The sequence below is a fragment of the Hemicordylus capensis genome, chromosome 2 (assembly GCF_027244095.1).
Source record: "Hemicordylus capensis ecotype Gifberg chromosome 2, rHemCap1.1.pri, whole genome shotgun sequence".
Lineage (NCBI taxonomy): Eukaryota > Metazoa > Chordata > Lepidosauria > Squamata > Cordylidae > Hemicordylus > Hemicordylus capensis.
The window spans coordinates 27922603-27943081 of NC_069658.1; the positions used below are offsets into that span (position 1 = coordinate 27922603).

The 20479-nt window shown below is 46.4% G+C and overlaps 1 protein-coding gene across 3 annotated transcripts in view; it reads right to left on the bottom strand.

The window, feature by feature from the left end:
* The window catches only part of FYB1 (FYN binding protein 1), an 80251-nt gene extending 76449 nt beyond the window's left edge, over positions 1-3802 (bottom strand). For 2 of the 3 annotated variants that reach the window (XR_008317460.1, XM_053301569.1), the window contains exon 1: positions 2655-3774. Coding sequence is in view for 2 of the 3 variants with exons in the window: in XM_053301569.1 (XP_053157544.1) it covers positions 2655-3747 (1093 nt within the window). In the remaining variant the exon portion in view is untranslated. Of the gene's footprint in view, positions 1-2654 lie in introns of all 3 variants that reach the window. The other variant, XM_053301570.1, reaches the window with a different exon arrangement.
* Positions 3803-20479: the final 16677 nt, after the last annotated feature.

Genomic DNA, 20479 nt, shown 5'->3' on the forward strand with positions numbered 1-20479 from the left:
GATTCCCAGATGTTGTTGACTACAACTCCCATAGTTCCCAAGCAAAAGTCAGTGTAGTTAGGGATTCTGGGAGTTGTAGTCAACAACATCTGGGAATCCTTGATAGAGGCTACACTATTTGCCACCCCAACCCAAGGTTGAACGCAACCTGCGTTTCATGCAAAAGCTGAACTGCAGGCAGCATTCCCTGTAACCGGAGTTGAGGGAGGAAGCTCCAGCTGTGATTGGCTGTGCGGGCTGTCCTTCATGCAAGAAGGAAGCCTGCCTGGCCAGTTCCCCCTCCTCTCTGCATTCTCCCTGACTGCAGAGATCCTGCTCTCCATTATGTCCGAATTCAGATAAGAGAGCAGGGTGGGGTTGTGAGCGGAACCTTGTGCCAATTGGACCCGCAGTTCCACGTTACATGCAAATATGACCATAGAGTTGTAACATAATTAAAATGAGAAGAATGTAAAAAGATATTAACCAAAGATCCATCTAGTAGGAAAAACAAAAACTGGCCCTCTCCACCCCCAGCACAGTACTTCTAGTGACTGTTGCTGGTGTCTTTTTAGAATGTGAGCCCTTTGGGGACAGGGAGCCATCTTATTTATTTATTATTTCTCTGTGTAAACCGCCCTGAGCCATTTTTGGAAGGGCGGTATAGAAATCGAATGAATGAATGAATGAATGAACGAACGAACGAATGAATAACAGGCAAGCCGAAGAGATGACAATAGAGATTATCAATTTTGGATGAGACTCAACCCCCATTCAGATATGATTTTGTATTTGCATATGCCAATAATTGAGTGACAAGGTGAAAGTGAAAGTGAAAGTTTGGGTGGAAACATAAATGGTCTGTCTTCCGCATACTGAGTTTGAGATAATCAACCAACATACAAAAGTTCATAGCATTAAATGATACTTAGCATTTATGTAGCATTTTTTGAGTGTTCAAAGCAGAAACGCAAAAAGATCAACATTTACTGGTATGACGGTTCAATGAAATGCCATACTAATTGAATCCCAGCTGTTACAAACACAGGAGTTGCACCAAAGTGGCCACTAGTCCTGTGACTACCAAGGCCTGAAGCATTTAACCACCTTTCTCTTTCTCTTTTGAACATGTAGGAAATTGCCCTGAAAGCCACCAGGGGATTCTTGTAAGTAAAATTAAATCCATCTCCTATTGCAGCCTGCATTGATGTTGTTGATTCTTTTTGCATTTTTCATCACCATCAACAGACAAATGTGTGAACATAATATGGCATCTTCCCTGGGGATAAATATTCACGTCTCTACACCTGATGCTCCTGGCTGTGGGCAAAAACCAGAAGTTACATCCTGGTCTGTGTAACATTATCTTGATGGGCCCTTTTAATCAGGAAAAACCATGTCTAGAATGATGACCAGTACTGGAGAAGTGTCACAGGGGAAGGCGATGCTTAACCCTTTCTCTGCACACTCCAGATCACTTCCCATGAGCAGCTTTGCCCGCATGGGGTTCAACATTTGGCAAATATGGATTAGACACTCCACCGAGGCAGGGGGGATCCATGTGGAGGGCAATTTGAGGTGGGGAAGAGTTTAAGCACCACCCCTACTGCCTCTATTATTGCAATCTGGAAGCATCCCTCCCCCATTTAAAAAGGGCCGTTGCATCAAGTCTGAATGTAACATCTAGTTAATCCTGTCTGAAGCTCTAGATCAGGGGGTCCCATCCAGTGTTGCTCCAGATGTTGCTGAACAATTTATTGTGGCTGAGGGTGATGAGATTTCTAGTTCAGCAACATCTCAAGCACCACAGGCTGGGAACTCCTGCTCTACATAGCAAACAATTCATTTTGTCTTTAGCCCTATTCACACATTTTATGCTCTGTGCAGTACAGTGTACACACAAACAGATTTGTATGGATGCACAGTTATTCACATTTCACATTCTGCAAGCAGCATATTTCCTATTTGTACCCAGCATTTGAAGGGGACTGTTCAGAGGTTCACTTTTTAAATGAAAGCATGTTCAATCATGCACACAAAAACATGTGTGCATGTGCAACATAATGTCTGAGCAGGGTTTCAGAAGAAGCATAAGACTACTAAAGTAGGAGCTGTTTTACACACTCTACACAGTATAAGATGGTAAATGGAGATGGTAACATTCTGAACTGTATCACTTGCATGCACACAACATACTGGGCCAGTTCAAACAGAATGGCCCCCAGCACACACAATCAGGAAAGGGATGCACTGAGAGAATGCGGGTCAGGACATCCTCCAAAAACATCCCCGTTCACTTCCTCTGTGTCCCCTTATCATATTTAAACAAGTACTTGGAGCATGTGAATCCAAGCCATTCAGATGAAGAGCTCCCACATGTGATCAAGAGACGCACCAGGAGGGCGTTGGGAGGGTCGTCCATGAAGGATATCTTGACAGTCACACATGCTTTTGGGGCATCCTTTTCCTGATCATGTGCTCTGGAGGCTGTATCATTTGAACCCACCCAAAGGCAAAGGATTCCCTACTCTTCTCCTGTTACTCTTCTCCCCCAGCAATGACAATTCAGTTCAATAAAATCTTTGCAGTGGCGGGAGCATGTGATAGCCCCACCTAGCAAGGCAAAGATTTTACCCTGCATGAAAGAAATAGGAAATAGAAGAAGAATGACTCACTGTTGCCGCTGCATTTCTGGAATCTTTCCAGGTCAACCGTTGGAGGTCTGCTGGGCTTTTGTGGAGGTGCACCTAATTTGAATGGTGGAGGCAATGCTTTCCGTTTAGGCACCTTGTCTTTCTCTTCTTGTTCAGGGGTACTGGCCCAAGGTCCTGTTGTGGCCACTTTAGACACACTGACAAATTTACCAGGAACCGTACCAGAACCTGACCCGGAATCCTCTTGATTCATTCGGAAAACATTCTTTGTGACGCTTGGCCTATTTTCTTCATTCTGTTGCCCAACACCTTTTGAGAGGATCTGAGGCATGTTGCTTGCGCTACTTACATGTTTCAAAGCTACACCAGGAAAATGGCTAGTTGGGGAATCCATTCCATTATTGCCCTTTCCTTCAGCATCTTTGGTTGATCTAAAAGAGTTGACTTTTGGCTTGGGGCCTATGGAGCCCGTAGGTGCTGCCGCATTCAAAAATACATTTTTGGGGGTGATCTCTTCATTGTGGCTTGGTTTTGGCTTCAGTCCTAACTTTGGAAAAGGAGGCTTGGGGTCATGTTCTTGTGAGGAAATACTGAATTTCCCCTTCACATCAGCTACCTTTGACAACCCAGGCTTGGCCTCCTGTTCTTGGGGTTCAGGTTTAAGGCTTGGCTTAGGTCCTAGAGGCTTGAGTTCATTTTTTGGAGGCACATGACCAGGCAATCTGTTCTCAGGAGGCTTTGGAAACACCGGCTTGGATTCCTCTTTCCGTAGTTCTGTAGGTTTGGGGCCCATAGGCCTAGGGAATCCAGGTTTCTCATTAGCTTCTCTATTTACTGCCTGGGCCAATGCCGCAACCTTGCTGGCCACAGGGCTGGCTTTCAATGGCTTTGGGTCCTTGTCTGATGTGTCTTGAAGGGAAGGTTTGATGCCCAAAGGTGGTTTAAGAGATGGAGACTTGTGTAAGTTGCTGCTGGGTCTTGCTGAAGGGCTGGCATTCTCCAGATGAACAAATTTCTCAAATGCTGATTTTGTTCCCAGTGAAGGTTGCCCCACAACTCTGGCTTGTCGGTTGTGAACCTCTTCGACTGGGTTGTTGTTGCTAAACTTCGCCATGATGGACTTCACGTTCGTCTGGCCATCCTCCAAGCACAAGGAAAATAAAAAAGAAAGCGGAGTGAGAAGACTTTTGCTGCAACGTTCACATAGACTTATACTTTACAGGCTTTCCTGGTCTGAGGCTTGCAACACTACTGATTGGTTAGAGATACCTCAGCATTTTGCTTCCTGTATGGCTAAAGATGTTCAACATTTTGCTACACACGCTTTGTGGTTAAAGCATATTTCAAGACGTTTACTGCAGACAAGCACAGTTTTGCTGACTGATCTGTCTGTCCCTGCTTTGTTGGCTGTAATTTCTCCTCTTCCCATATCTGCAGAATATGGAAGTGATATTTAAACTCTTCATTATCTAAAATTAAACTCAGCTAGGCATGTGCGTTTCATTTCGGATACAAAATGTTTTGTGCACAAAACAGGCCATTTCGGCTGTTTTGTAGCCAAAACAAAACACCCAATGCTCAAAACAGAAAATTTTGTAGCCAAAACAAAATGTCCCTGTTTCGGATACAAAATGTTTTGTTGTTTCGGCTGTTTTGGCTCTCCATTTTGCAATTGCAAAAAGTCTTTCTCCTTCAGTCTCCATTTTGAGTTTTGACATCTGTTTGAATTTCCAGCCCTTCCAGCCCACAGACTGGCCAGCGAAAGCATGGGCTGATCTGCTGGCAATTGCCTCCTTATTCCTTTTAAGCAAATTTAAGGGTAAATATTACCCTCATTGGCTAGTGGGACAGTGTGCATTTACCCTCATTGGCCAGTGGGGCAGTGTGCATTTCATTGTTGTTGTTTCACACTGTTGTGTGTAGATCAATTGCATTTTGGGCAGGGGGGATGTGGATGTGCATGACCTTTGGAAATCTGCCTGATTTTTTCCAAAGCTCTGCTGTTGTTGATGTGTGATGTTGATGTTATTTGGGGTGGATTGCTAACCCATGGGATGCTGGGTTCTGTTGTTTCTGAGGTGTTCTGAGTATAGATTCTCTGGTAGTATATGATATTTTAAATGACAAACCATGAATCCACTCTCATATGCTACCAGAGAATCTGAATCTACACTCAAAACATCTCAGAAACAACAGAACCCCGTACCCCATGGGTTAGCAACCCATGGGGGTGGTTGGCACCCTATGTGCTCTACACCACCACTCGCTCTGGGCCACCCTGGTGCCCCCCAAGTGCAGTTATGGGCAGGAATTATGGAGGTCCATCATTCCCTATGGGGAAGAACTTTACAGATGCGCAAACTCCATTACATCTTTAAAATCAGCCGTCTGACCAATTCCTTTGAAATAATTCTGGCAGCTTCCTTGCCCCCACTGGGCACTACGGCCCACCCTACTCTGCTCTGGGCCACCCCTTTCCCCACAACATGAAGCTATACATTTGCTGAAACCTCCATTCTTCCCTATGGGAAAAATCCTATACTTCAAAAATTCACCAAAAATTAGCCCTTTGCCCAATTCCTCTGAAATTTGGGTGGTAGTTTCCACCCATTGGGCACTACCACCCCCACCCACTAGTTTTTCCCTGGGGCCATTTTTCAAAATCCAAAACATTTCAGATTCGGATTTTGCAATTCCAAACTAAGAACAAAATTGGGGTGTTTCAGATTGGCTGATTTTGAACAAAGAACAAAACGGGGGTGTTTTGGATTCGGGCCAAAAACAAAACAGAAAAAAACCCAAAACGCACAACCCTAAACTCAGCAACTCTGTACCCTTGGAACACATATATTGCATGTGTGCTCCGAGTTACTGCAACTGAAAATATAATTCTCCATTTTGCATTGATGAGGTTTTCCACAGAACTTTATAAAATCAACTTCACAAAACAAACAAAAGGTGTTTGCCCAACCAAACAATACCAGATCCAGGAACTTTGGGTCCCTCAAGAAAGACATACTTAGTTGCCACCCTTAATTTGGAAGAAATGGAGTCTATCTGAAAGTCAGAGTTAAGAGTCTGTTGATTTAGAGCAGTGGTTCCCAACCAGGGTTCCTCCAGATTTTGTTGAACTACAACTCCCATCATTCTCAGCTACAATTTATTGTGGCTGGGGGTGATGGGAGTTGTAGTTCAGCAACATCTGGAGAAGTCCTGGTTGGGAACCACTGATTTAAAGTCTGCCTTAAGTGTTGCCTTTGCTTACTGCCTCTTTTAAAATAATAAAGTAGAACTCTGAGAAAGGGAAAGGGAAAAACAGACTCCAGGCAGTTGTGTCAAGAATGTTGAGCATGGTCATATACCTTGACCATTTTTGAGCTATTGGGAATGTACTTGATCAATCAAAATTTGATTTTCTGAATCCCTCTTGATTGGAGAATAACACATGCAAACTGATAATTATTTCTCTTTAGCTCTGGGCAATTATATTCCACGCCATGTGAAAACTGCATCATGAAGCTTTGTTGGAATAGTAAGCTAACTGCCAGACTTGAGTTCTGACAAGTGCCCATCCTCACCACACTCTGTGACTGACCCTGGATATGTGGGCACTGAGAATTCACAATTACAGTTCCCAGGGACCCTGGAGTGAAGGAATGACTGCTGTTCACCAAGTCTAAGTGTGTCACACAGAGAGACCCCTTTCAGATAAAACTTTTTGGGGAGAGGCTAGTGGGGTGGTAAAGCATATGCTTTGTATACAGAAGGTCACAGGCAGCTCCAAGGAGGGTGAGCAAGACTCCTGTCTGAACTCTAAAGAGCCACTGCTAGTCAGTGTCAACAAGACTGAACTAGATGGGCCAGTGGTACCCTAAGGAAGCCCATGGGTCAATGGTCCTCTAAGCAAGATTAGGGGGTTGAGCTGTAGATCAGTGGTGAAGCTTCTGCTCTGAATGCAGAAGGCCCCAGGTATCTTCAGGCAGAGGTGCACCTAGGTAATTTTGGAGCCTGGACCTAAAGACCTTTGGAGGCCCACCCCCCGCCCGCTGCAAGTTAAGCATCACCTCCCCCCCCCACAGTATTTTTAACACATATGTTTCTGAGGGCACAAACAGCAACTGAACTCACAATAATGTAAGAATATAAAACAGCGATACCTATGCAAATAAGCATTAGCAGGAACATTTCAGCACACAAGTTAACATATTCCCATCCCACGTATTTCTTTCCCCACTCCCCCCCCCCATCTCTAAAACACCTGGCACAGGTCACAATCACACTCAGCCATCCAGCGCAGTGTGGGCTGCTGGCGCAGTGCAGCAACCACACCACTCAGGACAGACTAAAGAGGATTTTTTTGGGGGGGGGCTGGACTTCAGCCCCAAAGTCCTGGGCTAAAAGCATCCCTGTCTCCAGGTAGGGCTGCAGAAAACACTTGTCTGAAACCCTGGAGAGCTGCTACAGTTCAGAGGAGATAACACTGAGCAAAATTGACCAATGGTCTAACCCAGGCGCGTAACAATGATAGGGCAAGGGGAGACAGTTGTCTGGGGGCCCCACTGCCTGGAGGGGCACCCCAGAGGCACCTCATGTGACTCCCCATTGCCCCCTGCCCAGCCCCATAGCCTCTCAGCCACTTGCCCTCTTCGCCGTCTCTCCTGCTTGTTCTGCTGGCCCGCAATCGAAGCAGCAGGCAAGCTGCAAAGAGCTCCTTTTCTCCCGCCTCTCAGCTGATCGGCGGGTGGGCGGGGCTTCCACGGAGGCCTCCGTGTAGGCCGCAGTGAAGCCTGAACTCGAGTAGGGCCCAAGCCAGCCAGGAAGGAGGAGGCAGCCAGAGTGTTCTCTGCAGCAGAAGACCCCTTGCTGCCCTGCTTAACCCAGACCAGCATTTGCCAGGTAGAGTGTGAACTCCTTTTTGTGGTTACCTTTCCGCCCCCCCCCCATATATAGGGATCTGCTTGCCATAGGGCTTGGATATGGGGAGCGGGGGAGGGACCAAGAAGTCTCTGAATATTTATTTTGAAACAGCTTGGAAAATTTGCTGACTTAAAAAAAACTATCTAAAAAGTCCTATAAGTGGCTTGTTTCATGGCAGAAAATTGCAAAAACTTCTGGAACAGTATTTTATTAATTTTATTTATTCATTCATTCATTTATAAATGCACTTATGTTCAAGTTGTTTTGCAACCCAGAAGGTCTGAGTGAGAACTGTGAAGCATGTGTGGTGCTTTTATTTTATTTTTCTTGTGTGTGAACTGCTCCCCAATAACTTGCAGGGACTTCAGGGTAAATCTGGCCAACATGTGAATGCAGCACCTCCATTCCAGAGGAGATGTGTCTTAAAGGGCTTTAAAAGCCTCCTGTGAAAAACCTCCTGCAATCAAACTTGACTGAATTTGTTCAGAATTCTGAGAAAACAAACATAGGCTCACCCTGCATGGTTGAAAGTCTCCTTTGCTAATCTGCAGCGAGGGGGCCATTTTAATCATTCATCTTTCTAGTGTGTTCTAGGCATTAAAAGTAATACAAATGTATAGTACTCAATGTATATCACTATATATTGTGACGTGTGTGTGTGTGTATTCAGTGAAATGTATTTGCAGGCAGCATACTTATTTTGGAATATCAGACTTAAATCCTTGGGGGCCTGGGGTGTGCGGAGGCCCTGGACTTTGAGTGTGGGGGGGGCCATTTTAAAATCTTGTCTCTGGGCCCACTCCAACCTTGCTACGCCCCTGGTCTAACCCTGTATAAGGCAGCTTCCTATGTTATGTTTCCAGATAACAGCACCTATCTGGCAGGACAAGTACCTTTCTGTTGCAATCCACCTCTTGAAGTAATGGTTCTGCAGACACTTTTGTTGTAGGCACTATGAATGTAAAGTAAAAGTAAAGTGTGCTGTTGAGCCAGTGTCGACTCCTGGCGACCACAGAGCCCTGTGGTTTTCTTTGGTAGAATACAGGAAGGGTTTACCCTTGCCATCTTCCACGCAGTATGAGATGATGCCTTTCAGCATATCCTTATATCACTGCTGCCTGAAATAGGTGTTCCCCATAATCTGGGAAAAATACCAGCGGTGATTCGAACTGGCAACCTCTGGCTTGCTAATCAAGTCATTTCCCCGCTGTGCCATTAGATGGCTGTAGTAGATATATTTAGTATTATATTGCAGAACTTGCGTTGGAGTGTCACAGACTTTTGGTGCTGGGGGACTTCAGTGTTCATTTCAGGACCAATTTGGCCGGGGCAGCTCAGGAGTTCATAGTGGCCATGACAACTATGAGCCTATCCCAAGTGGTCTCTGGATCAACACATCTTGCAGGTCACACACTTGATTTGGTATTTTATTCTGATCAGGGTGGTGTTCCGTGGGTTGGGACTCCTGTGATTTCCCCATTGTCATGGACGGACCACCATCTGGTTAAGGCTGGACTTACAACCACTTCCCACGTCCACAGGGGCGAGAGGCCTAATGGTCAGCCCAGTTATTGGATCCGGTAGTATTCCAAGAAGCCTTGGAGGGATTTAATGTTGGCTTTGCCAGTGATCCTGTTGATACCCTGGTTGAGAATTGGAACAACTTGCTCACCAGGGCAGTAGACACGATTGCTCCTAAGCATCCCCTCCGACCTGCTTCAAAACTGGCCCCTTGGTATACGGAAGATCTACGGGGCTGAAGCGGCAAGGTAGGTGACTGGAGCGCAAGTGGAGAAAGACTCGACTCAAATCCAACAGATTGCGACATAGAGCATATTTAAAGATCTATGCTCAGGCAATACGTGCAGCAAAGAAGCGGTTCGTTTCTGCCCGTATTGCCTCTGCGAGTTCATGTCCAGCAGAGTTGTTCAGGGTTGTGAGGGGACTAGTATCTGGCCCCTCTTCCTTGAACCAGAATTTGGAGTCATCAGTTACCCCCTGTGATGTGTTTAAAGAATTTTTCACAGATAAAATCTCTTGGATTCGAGCCAACTTAGATGTAGACTCCACAATTAATTTGATGTCTGAACTGGAGGTGTCCAACAACTCCTCTTATGCGATTCGACTGGATAGGTTTCAGTTTGTGACTCCTGAGGATGTGGACAAGCTGCTTGGAGCAGTGAGGCCTACCGCTTGTTCTCTTGACCCTTGTCCAACATGGCTTGTCCTGTCTAGCAGGGAGGCTGTTGTAGGTGGCCTGGTAGAAATCATAAATGCCTCTCTGAGGGAGGGCAGGATGCCTCCTTGTCTCAAGGAGGCAATTATTAGACCTCTTCTAATGAAGCCTGTGTTAGATCCCTCAGAGTTGAGCAATTATAGGCCCGTTTCCAACCTCCCATGGCTGGGCAAGGTAATTGAGAGGGTGGTGGTCTCCCAGCTACAGATGTTCTTGGAGGAAACTGATTATCTAGACCCATTTCAAACTGGTTTTTGAGTGGGCTATGGGGTGGAGACTGCCTTGGTTGGCCTGATGGATTATCTCCAACTGGGAATTGACAGAGGAAGTGGACCTCTTGGTGGCTTTCAATACTATCGACCATAGTATCCTTCTGGAAAGTCTGAGAGTGTTGGGGGTGGGAGGCACTGTCTTACAGTGGTTCCGCTCCTACCTCTTGGACAGATTCCAGATGGTATCGGATGGAGACTGTTGCTCTTCAAAATCTGAGCTTAAGTATGGTGCGCCTCTAGGCTCCATACTTTCCCCAATGCTCTTTAACATCTACATGAAACTGCTGGGAGAGATCACCAGGAGATTTGGAGCGGGGTGTTATCAGTATGCTGATGACACCCAGATCTACTTCTCCATGTCAACTTCTTCAGGAGCTGGCCTGGCATATCCTCCCTAAATGCCTGCCTGGAAGCAGTAATGGGCTGGATGAGGGAGAATAAACTGAAACTGAATCCAGATAAGACAGAGGTACTGATTGTGAGTACCTCCAGAGATTATTTTGATCTGCCTGTTCTAGATGGGGTCACACTTCCCCAAAAAGAACAGGTTCACAGTCTGGGAGTACTTCTGGATTCACACCTCTCCCTGGTTTCTCAGGTTGAGGCGGTGGCCAGGGGTGCTTTCTATCAGCTCCAGCTGATACGCCAGCTGCGCCCATTTCTCGACATCAATGACCTCAAAACTGTGGTACATCTGCTGGTAACCTCCAGACTTGACTTTTGTAATGCGCTTTACATGTGGTTGCCTTTGTCCGTAGTCCAGAAACTTCAGTTGGTTCAGAATGCAGCAGCCAGACTGGTCTCTGGGTCATCTCAGAAAGGCCACATTACACCTCTGTTGATGGAGTTACACTGGCTGACGATAGGTTTCCGGGCAAAATACAAAGTGCTAGTTATAACTTATAAAGCCCTAAATGGCTTAGGCCCTGGGTATTTGAGAGAACGTCTTCATTATGAACCCCACCGTCCATTGCGGTTGTCTGTGGAGGTCCGTCTCCAGTTGCCGCCAGTTCATCTGGTGGCCACATGGAGACGGGCCTTCTTGGTTGCTGCCCCAGGACTATGGAATGCGCTCCCTATTAAGATACGATCCTCCCCATCTTTGACAATTTAAAAAAAAATATTTAAAACCCCATCTTTTTACTTAGGCTTTTTCAGCTTCTTGATAATGTATAGGTTGTTAATTCTGTGATTGATTTTTAAATTGTTAGTTTTTAATTGTTTTTATGTGTGTTTATATGTGTTTTTAACTGTTTTATCATTGTGAACCATCCAGAGACACGAGTTTGGGGTGGTATACAAGTGTAATAAATAAATAAAATACTAATAAATATGCTGAGACGCGGAATTAGATGCAAGCTTTGGAGGCCTTAAAACTACGGTGGCAGACTTGTTGCCAGAAATTTTGTGGTAAAGAGGTCTAGAATGGCAGGAAATCATTGCAGAACAGCCAGAACATGATTACAGGAAGCTCAGTAGGTGTAAATCTATGTAATGGTATTACTTCTCGGTAAGCAATTGGATAGAATTCTGCCTACATGCTTCCCCCTCATACCTCCACATGTAGAAGTGCCAGACTTATCTTTCTTAATGTAAACTGATAATCAGGGAGGCTGGCTTGGAATATGCCTGGGGGTCAGGGCTCACACAAGTTCAGTGGCTACACTACAGCCCTACGAGATGGGCCTTATTAGGGCCAAGCCATATGTTTTATTGTTGCCTCATATTAGGTATGCATGGTTTTTATTTATTTATTTATTTGTTAAAGTTATATACCACCTTTCATTAAAAACAATCCCTAGCCTGATGTTGATAACCCAATGCTTGATTTACTCATATATGTGTCCGGTAGCATGTTGTACACATGCACAGTACATTTCTAGCCTGATGCAGATTTTGGTGTTGCTACAGAGTGAAGAAGCAATGGTGAAGATGTTAGGAGATGGACTGCCTTTTCTTCTCTACGATATGATGTAAGCTGCCAGGGACACACTGGTGGGACTTTGTTTCACGACCATTCCCAGGAACAAAGCCCAGAGTAAATCCTTATGCAGGGGAGGTCCCAAGCACATCCCATGGTCCTTGCAGAATGATGTCTCAGGAACTCCATACAAAGCAAGCCAAGACTGGACATCCAGGTAGACTGCTGGGCATAGTTCTAGCTCTCCCGGACAGGCTGGAAATGAGAGTGGATTCAATGACAAACTTTGAATCCACTCTCATTCCTACCGGAGAATCTATTCTCAGAAGAACACCTCGGAAACAACAAAATCCAGTGCCCCATGGGCTTGTCATTTGGGGGGTGGTTGGCGCCCTATGTGCACTACATCACACCCTGCTCTGGTCCACCTTGGTGCCCCCCAAGTGGAGTTATGGAGCTACTGAACTTCCCCATGATTCCCTATGGGGGGAAAGATTAAAGATGCTCAACCTTCAGAATTTTTTTTAAAATCACCCCAATTTCTTTGAAATATGGGGGGTAGCAGGCAGGCACCCATTGGGGCACTACACCTGACCCACTCTTCTGCCCCCAAAACCCCCTTTCTGCCCCAAAGACATGCCAACTTCAAAAATCTTTTAAAAATCTCCCCTTTGCCCAATTCCTTTGAAATCTGGGTGGTAGCTTCCTTGAACCCATTGGGCACTACCACCCACCACAATCTGCTCTGGGACACCCTGGTGCCCTCCCCTGGGGAGTTATTACTAAGGTTGCTGAAATATCCATTATTCCCTATGGGGGAAAACTTAAAGACGCACCAACTTCAAAAATCATTTAAAAATCACCTCTTTGCCCAATTTCTTTGAAAGCTGGGTGGTAGATTCCTTGTACCCATTGGGCACTACCACCCACCACAACATTCTCTGGGCCACCATGGTGCCCCCCTGTGGAGCTATAAGTCTGCTGAAATCTCCATTATTCCTTATGGGAAAAAGCATAAAGACATACCAACTTCAAAAATGCTTTAAAAATCACCCCTTTGCCCAATTTCTTTGAGCAAAAAGAAATACTTATTGCCCAAAGAAATACTACCACCCAACCCACTTTGGCCACAAAATGGAGGTCCAAATATCTGAATTTTTTGTGTCCAAATCTGGGGTGATTTGTTTTGTGCCCGAATCTGGGCAATTGAGGATAGGGGTGATTTGTTTTGTCTACAAATCACTCAAATCAGCCAGATTTGGGTACAAATCATTTTGTACCCAAATTGTTTCACACATCCCTAGTCACTGGTCCATCAATAGAAGGTCATTGATCCATCTAGCTCAGTATTGTCTAAACAGATTGGCAGCAGCTTCTCCAAGATTAAAGTCAGGAGTCTCTCTCAGCCCTATCTGGAGACGCCAAGGAGGGAACTTGGAACCTTTGGTATGATGCTCAGAGTCACGGTGTAGTGGAGGGGGGACGTGCAGGGATGGAGCACCGGTCCGGTACTTCTTGGCTTCTCTGGCTGTTAGAATGGCCATGGCCATGAGGGCTGTCATGGAGAGTGCCTGCACTTCTGAATTTGCAACTACATCACTGATGATGCTCTTCTCAGAGAGGGCCCCATCGCCTAAATAGAATATCTTACCGTGTCCACATGTAGTTTCCCATTCAAATGAAAACCAGGGTAGACCCTGCTTATCAAAGGAGACCCCGCTCTCCTCCCATGCATCTCTCTTGAATCTTCTTCACTTCCCGTGAAAAATAACTAGGGGAGAGTGATATGGAACTCAAAAACAACCAGAGCGAGGAGTGAGTCAAGCAGTCTCTCTCTGCCCATCCTTTCTCCTCTCCAACTTCCATCCTGCTCAGGCTGATTTAGGGTTTTTTTTAGAAAGAAGCAGAGAGAAAAAACTTCCACATTTGAGCCTCCTGACTGTGTCTAGACCAGACACAGTCCCATTTCAGTTCAGTTGTGACCCTCATGGCTTTCCAATGATACTTTACATGTTTATTTTTCACATGCACGTCTTCTTCCCAGAAAAAAAAAAAAACACAGTCTAATAACAATACTATCAATAACCATAATAGCTGACATACAGAGCAAGGATGCCCTGCAAGCAGCCTGACAGAACATCCCAATGAACATGACGTCACGGGCTTGCGACACACTATTCTAACTGCGCAGGTGCACCGGAGTGCCTCACAGTTCTCATAGGCCGCTGAGCTGGACAGTCAGGCTCAACAGCCACTCCCGCTCTGCCCACCACCGCCACAGGGGTGGGGGAAGCCTGCTTGCCTCCCCCCAACCCCAGCCATGCACATAGCAGCTAGACTATCAGTGGTTTGGCCTCACGGTGGTGGCAGGGAGGAGGGCTTGCGGTGGGGGGTTCATGGTGGCAAGAGCCCCCCCCCCCGGGGCTTGGAGGCCACGGACCCAGGTCCCAAGGTCCAGAGGTGAGAGTGCCTGTGCCTTAAAATATGTTTCCAAAGTCCCTTAGGGACACATTTTCAGGTGACACAGAAGGCTTCCTGGGGAAGTGGAGGGCATAGAAAATAGCTGTTTCCCTACTGCACCGGTGCGGTTTGTTGTGAAGTTGTGTTAGGCTGCTCTCTTGCCGCATCATTGTTTCTTTGCTCTGTATGTCAGATTAATTAATTAAACAGATTATTATTATTATTATTACTGCATTAATTGATTAATGGAATAATACAGTAATAATAATAATAATAATTAATAATAGCTTCATCTGTACACTTGAACATACACCCATAAATCCACATTTAAGTAAGCACCATGTAATGCAGGCATGTGAGCAGCTGACTGATGTGGGTGCATGTGACGCAGCCAGGAGGGAACTTCTATGGAAAGCTCTTTGGGCCAGACAGGAGTTTCAAGCCGGCTACTGAGCCATTGCCATGTGGCCAGAGCCCAGACAACGTGTGTCCTTGTCTGGAAGGAGATGGCAGGGGGGCACCTTTTGCTGCAAGTATGCCAGATAAGATGGTGAGAGCTATATGTTGTGGCAACGTCTGACACACAAAGGCACTGCTACACTAACACACCCACAAGCCCTGAAAAATCTCGTCCAGTTTTCATGGGGAAAACATGCTCGAGGAACAAAACTGAAGAATGCCATAAAAGAGAGTGCTGAACTTGAATCAGAAACATCTAATTCCCCCCCCCAAAAAAAACGCTGCCTATATCACCCTTCCAACCCGTACTTATTTTATTTCAACGGAGAAAGCACCTTTCTGTCCGGAAGAGAGCTTCAAACACCACCGTACACAAACATCTTTCCAAGATAAGGAAAACAATGTATAAAGGGAGGGGACAACTTGCGCAGTGTTGAGTTTGCATACTGTATCATTCTTTGGCAAATTCTGGCTTGAAAAGAGAAAGGCTTGTTCTGTTTGTAGCACTAATAGCTCGAGTGGTTTTCATATGGTTGAGGGAAATGGAAATGGGCCCTCATTAGCATAGAACTGAAAAGCTGCAGACCAAATGCAGTGCTGTGCAAAGTTATGTTCACATATTCATTTCCAAACAGACCATTTGCTTTACTCTCTAAAATTGCATAAGGGCTGCGTTGCACACTACAATTTGTAGGTGAATGTGACAGACGGCTTTTAAAACTTTGTTACCATCAAGCTTGGCATCAGCATTCAACCATGCTGAACACGGGTACAGCCGTACACTTATCTGTACAATGCATCCGAGGGGCCTCAGCCCAGGTTCATTTTCAAAATGAGCGCAAGTGGAGTTATTCACACAGTTATTCACACAGATACAGATGTCTGAACTCAGGTACAATATCATAAGGCAGTTTGCACGATCAAAAATTAGATCGGGCAAGCTTCCTACCCAGCTTCGGGAGCAGCCCAATTTCTAATGGTGTGGGAGCAAACAATTAGGTAGGAGGAGGGGGGAGTGATCATGTATGAGAGAGGAGCTGGGTAGGACCATCCTACCCAACTCTTGTGCTCAGCATTTTAACAAGATAGGAGGAAAGGCTGTCTTACCTAGTTCCTCTCTCGCACACGATCACTCCCCCTCCTCCTAAGTTGCTTGCTCACAAACAGTCGAAAACCAGGAGTGCACACACAGCTCCCAAAGCTGGGTAGGATACTTGTCCTACCCAGTTTTTGATTGTGTGAACTGCCTTAGTGTCTGAACAGTGCTCCTAGAGAGCAGCTGCCAGTGCCTGACATGATACACCCTCTAATGAAGCCAGAATGTTCCATGCCACCATGGAGCCGGAAGGCAGCCCCAACATTGGAGAGCACCAGCAATCACACAATCAGTGCTACCGCTGTTTCTCCATCCCCCCTGGTTCTCTCCAGCATCGGGGCTGTCTTCTGGCTCCACTGCAGCTATGACACAGAGTGTTCTGGCTCCATCAGAGTGTGCATCATGTCAGTCAATCTGTGCAGACAACTGAGCAAGGTGAGCTAATGGTCTAATTCAGGTGGAGAAGGCAGCTTCATATGTTCAAAGTGGAGTACAGCCTTCAGCAGCATGTAGTGGGATGGGGGATGTTTCAGCAGTGGCCCTCTGTTGCGAGCATGTCCCTATTTTCATGCATGAAATTTGGGAAGTATGCAGACTGCTTGCGAAATGGTTATTATTTGTGGTTTGCGACATACCACTCATTTGGAGGTTTTTTATATTTTTTAAAAAAAAAAACACTAGAGCTCTATTACTTCACATTCCCACTTCCTTCAGCAACAGGAAGTTCTCTGCAGACCTCACAGTGTCATGCCCTCCGACATTTCACGGATGAAAACAGGGATATGCCCATGAGTGTATAGGAGGTGTGGCCAAGAACTGTGGGAGACATAAAGTACAACTCGGACGGCAAGCATGTCACAGATGGAAAGCAGGTGATATAGTGCAGGGAGAACATTTGATTCCAGATGACTAAAGCAGATGAGCCAATTCCACACCCCGCAACGCCTTACAGATGAAAATAAGGATACATGTGTAACAATGAACCAATGAATTCTCACACCACGGATGAATGCCCAAGGCACCCCCCCCCAACGATTGCACATTGCTGAAAACTGGATTCCATTTTAGTGATATGCACCCATTGACATGCAGGTGCCCTAGAGACAAGATAGGTCCACTTATTAACCCACTTGGAGATTTAATCTCTAGAGACTCTGGGGAGGGAGCCAGGGGTGTAGCTATAATTGAGCGGATGGGTTCAAAGAGCCTGGGCCCCCAAGCTCCTGAGGGCCCCCCCAGCTCCACCCCTCCCTATTTTCTTCATTATCTCCCTCACTCTGAGGGACCACTGGGGAGAGGGGCAAACACTCCCCTCCAGCTACGCTCCTGGAGAGAGCAGAATCCCGAAGAATGACCACTCTAGGAGTTCACATGAATAAGGCATCCTCAAGAGGCAAAAAGTGGTACAAAATAGGGACAGTGAATTACCAGAGAAAGATCTCTGAAAACAGGGATTGTCCCTGGTAAACTGAGATGGTTGGAAATGATGAAGTGTCCATATCCTTTCCCTTGGAAGAAAAAGGAATGCCATCTTGTGGGGTCCTTGTCTGGAAGACTAGGCTGCAAATTAAAACTCTGTTGCTGGTTCTCCTTTGAAAACGATCTACAGGAATCATTAGGTAATCCCCTGCTGCTGAAAATGAGAAGCTGTTGCCATCTCTTCTGCCTCACCATTTTTTCTTTGGGTCGTGCATAATCAAATGAGGGTTTTTCACAAACTGTTGTTTCCCCTAAAGTCCCCTAGTCAGCTGACATGAAGGAGAGGGGAAGGAAGGTCAAGGAAAGAGGAAGAAAAGAGGATTAACCAACACTGAGAAGTTCCCTTGTCTCAAACAGTCTGTTTCACTGCCATGGAAGAATAACCAGCAAGGATAAGCACTGGGCAGTAGGCAGGGGGTGGGCAGGTCTTGTGCAAAGCACATGGTAGCCTTACTGGTATTACTGGAGCGACAGTGATTTACAGAAGCTAAGAGCTGACACTTCTGACTGACTCTACACGTTTGTGGATCAAGCCTCTAGTATTCAAACTGGGCTATCCTGCGCCTGCTTTCTGGGAGCATCCAGACACAGTCTGATGACAACTGACTGCGACACTTGTCTGCTTTGCAGCTGGAGGGTGCAGATCCCCTCCATTTTAGGTGTTTCATCCCTCATTTAGCTTCAGTCCCCCCGACAAACCTAGTAACTCATCTTTTCAGTCCCCAAAACATATCCCCCCAACACCAGAAGTGTATTTCCTCTCCCCTCTAAGGGTTCCAGCAAAAAAGCAGGCATGCAGGCGCACTGGGCAAGTTGGGTGAGGGCTCTTGGCACATCCTCACAGACAGTCTCTTGCTTCATTAGTCAGGAAGTCAGCCACTATCTGTCGTTTCTATTCCTTCTGGGCCTAGGGCTGTTCAGGCTCCTGAGGAGATCGTACAGGACCACCCACTCACAGAAACATCTGGGGCAAAACTGAAACCACTGACATAAGGAAATACCAGATACATACAGGTATATGACCAGGAAGGAGGGTTGCCATGTCTCCAGGAATTTAGGGGAGCCCCCGGGTTTTGGCTCCTCCACCCAGCTGCTAAATTCCACCTGAATTTACACAGATTTCAAATGCGCTGCCGGGATTGCCCAGATTACTCTGGATCCAATCACATGGGAGAGCAGAGAAGGAGGGGAAAGCATACAAATATGTTAGATAAATAAATGCAAATTAGTTGCTGCATAATTTGCAAAGTAGGCCACCGAGATTTGGAAAGCTTGGATATGGCAACCCTACCACAAAGCAGGGACATATGGGAGAGGGAGCCTGTGTTCAGCCCACTACCCGGCAGTCTCTTGGAGGGAGGGAGATAATGAAGAACATAGGGAGGGGTGGAACTGAGGGGCCCAGGTTCTTTGAACCTATCAGCTCAATTATAGCTACAACCCTGCCATTCAAAAGTGCCATTCAAATGAAAATCAGGAAATGTTTCAGAATGGAAGCTTCTCCCCTAGGGGGTTTTCAGGGCAAAAGAGGCATCAAGTTTCAACGGGAAACCAACCCTAATAGACTATCCTACAATCTATTAACAGCAAAGGTAAGTGGACTTCACCACCATCTGAAATGGCAATTCGTACATGAAATGGCAATTCATGCATGTGCATTAATTTACAGGCATTTGCAGTAGAGAGAGAAATATAGCAATATACACAAGACATGTTCACACACAGAGCCAGACTTGACCAGAGTTCCAAATCAGGAGGGGAAATGCCTCTCAGGTACATTGTTTCCCTCTGCTGGCAAATATTGGCCTCGTGCAGACCCAGAGGGTGTGGCTACAGAGCATTGCAGAACGTGGGCGGGGCTACCCAGAACATTCTGTTCCCATTGTACCTGGTACCCTGTTCCCAGCTATAATAGCTCTTGAACAAAGCTTGAGCATTTGTGAAAAATCTGGTTCAATTTCACTTCAGCTGTAAGCTAACCAGGTGACTTTAGGCCAGGGGTGCACAACGCAAACATCCCAGTGGGCCCCAAACAACCATGATGATGTATGTGGGGGCCGAAGTCAATTTTCAGTGCATTGATTATTGCAGTGAAATTATAACGATAAATATCGAAGCAATTACTCGTTAGTTGTGGGTCCTTCCTTCCCCCCAGGGGCCCTCAATTTTAATCAAGGATAGTGGCCAGAAAATAAGCCCTGTCGTTGCTCAGTCAGTAGGCACCTGAATGTTCCAGCCCCACACAAATGCCAAATTATGGGGCTCCTGCTGTTGCTGGCTACCTAGGCCATCAAAAATGTCCCCGTGGTCCAGATCTGGTCCCTGGGTCTTATGTTGTGCAGGGCTGCTTTAGGTGAACAACAACCCTTTTAGCTTCAGTGATTCTGTCCGCCATCTATAATGCCATGAAAGTAATTCAGGCATACACGATAACCACAGTTAACCCTGACCGGAGTTAGAATTTCTAACTCCAATTCGCGCTGCAGACGTACAGCAAACCGTGGTCAGCCTAAGTTGAAGGAGAGGAGAGCCCCTCCCTGCCGCTTGGCCTCCCAGCCCGATCCCAGCCAGCTCCGCGGCCAGAATGTGGAGAAAGTGTCACCGTGTCAGCTGCTTGGCAAAGACTGACTGCAATTTCCAGTGGGGCGTGCCAAGCAGGGCCGTGCATTTCCAGAATGCTCCACCCACCCTCAGCAGGGGAAGTGCATTGAAAGTCCTTTAAATGCCCCGAAATGCCAGCACTGCTTCTGCCAGTCATGGCACTGCTGTCCCCACTGCCCCCACCCAAATGGCACCGCACCTTGGAAGCACCACACAAACGACAATTCCAGGGGGATTTGGGACCAGAGCAGGGGAGGGAAATTCCACTTTCGGTGCCGGAGAGGAGGGGAAAACCTGCATCCGCTGGAATGGGATCTGCAGATGGGGGAGGGTAAAGGATGCTGGGGAGGGGTCTGTCCCACCTTGACTAGGAAAGATATCACAAGGGGAGGCCCCAGCAGAGCA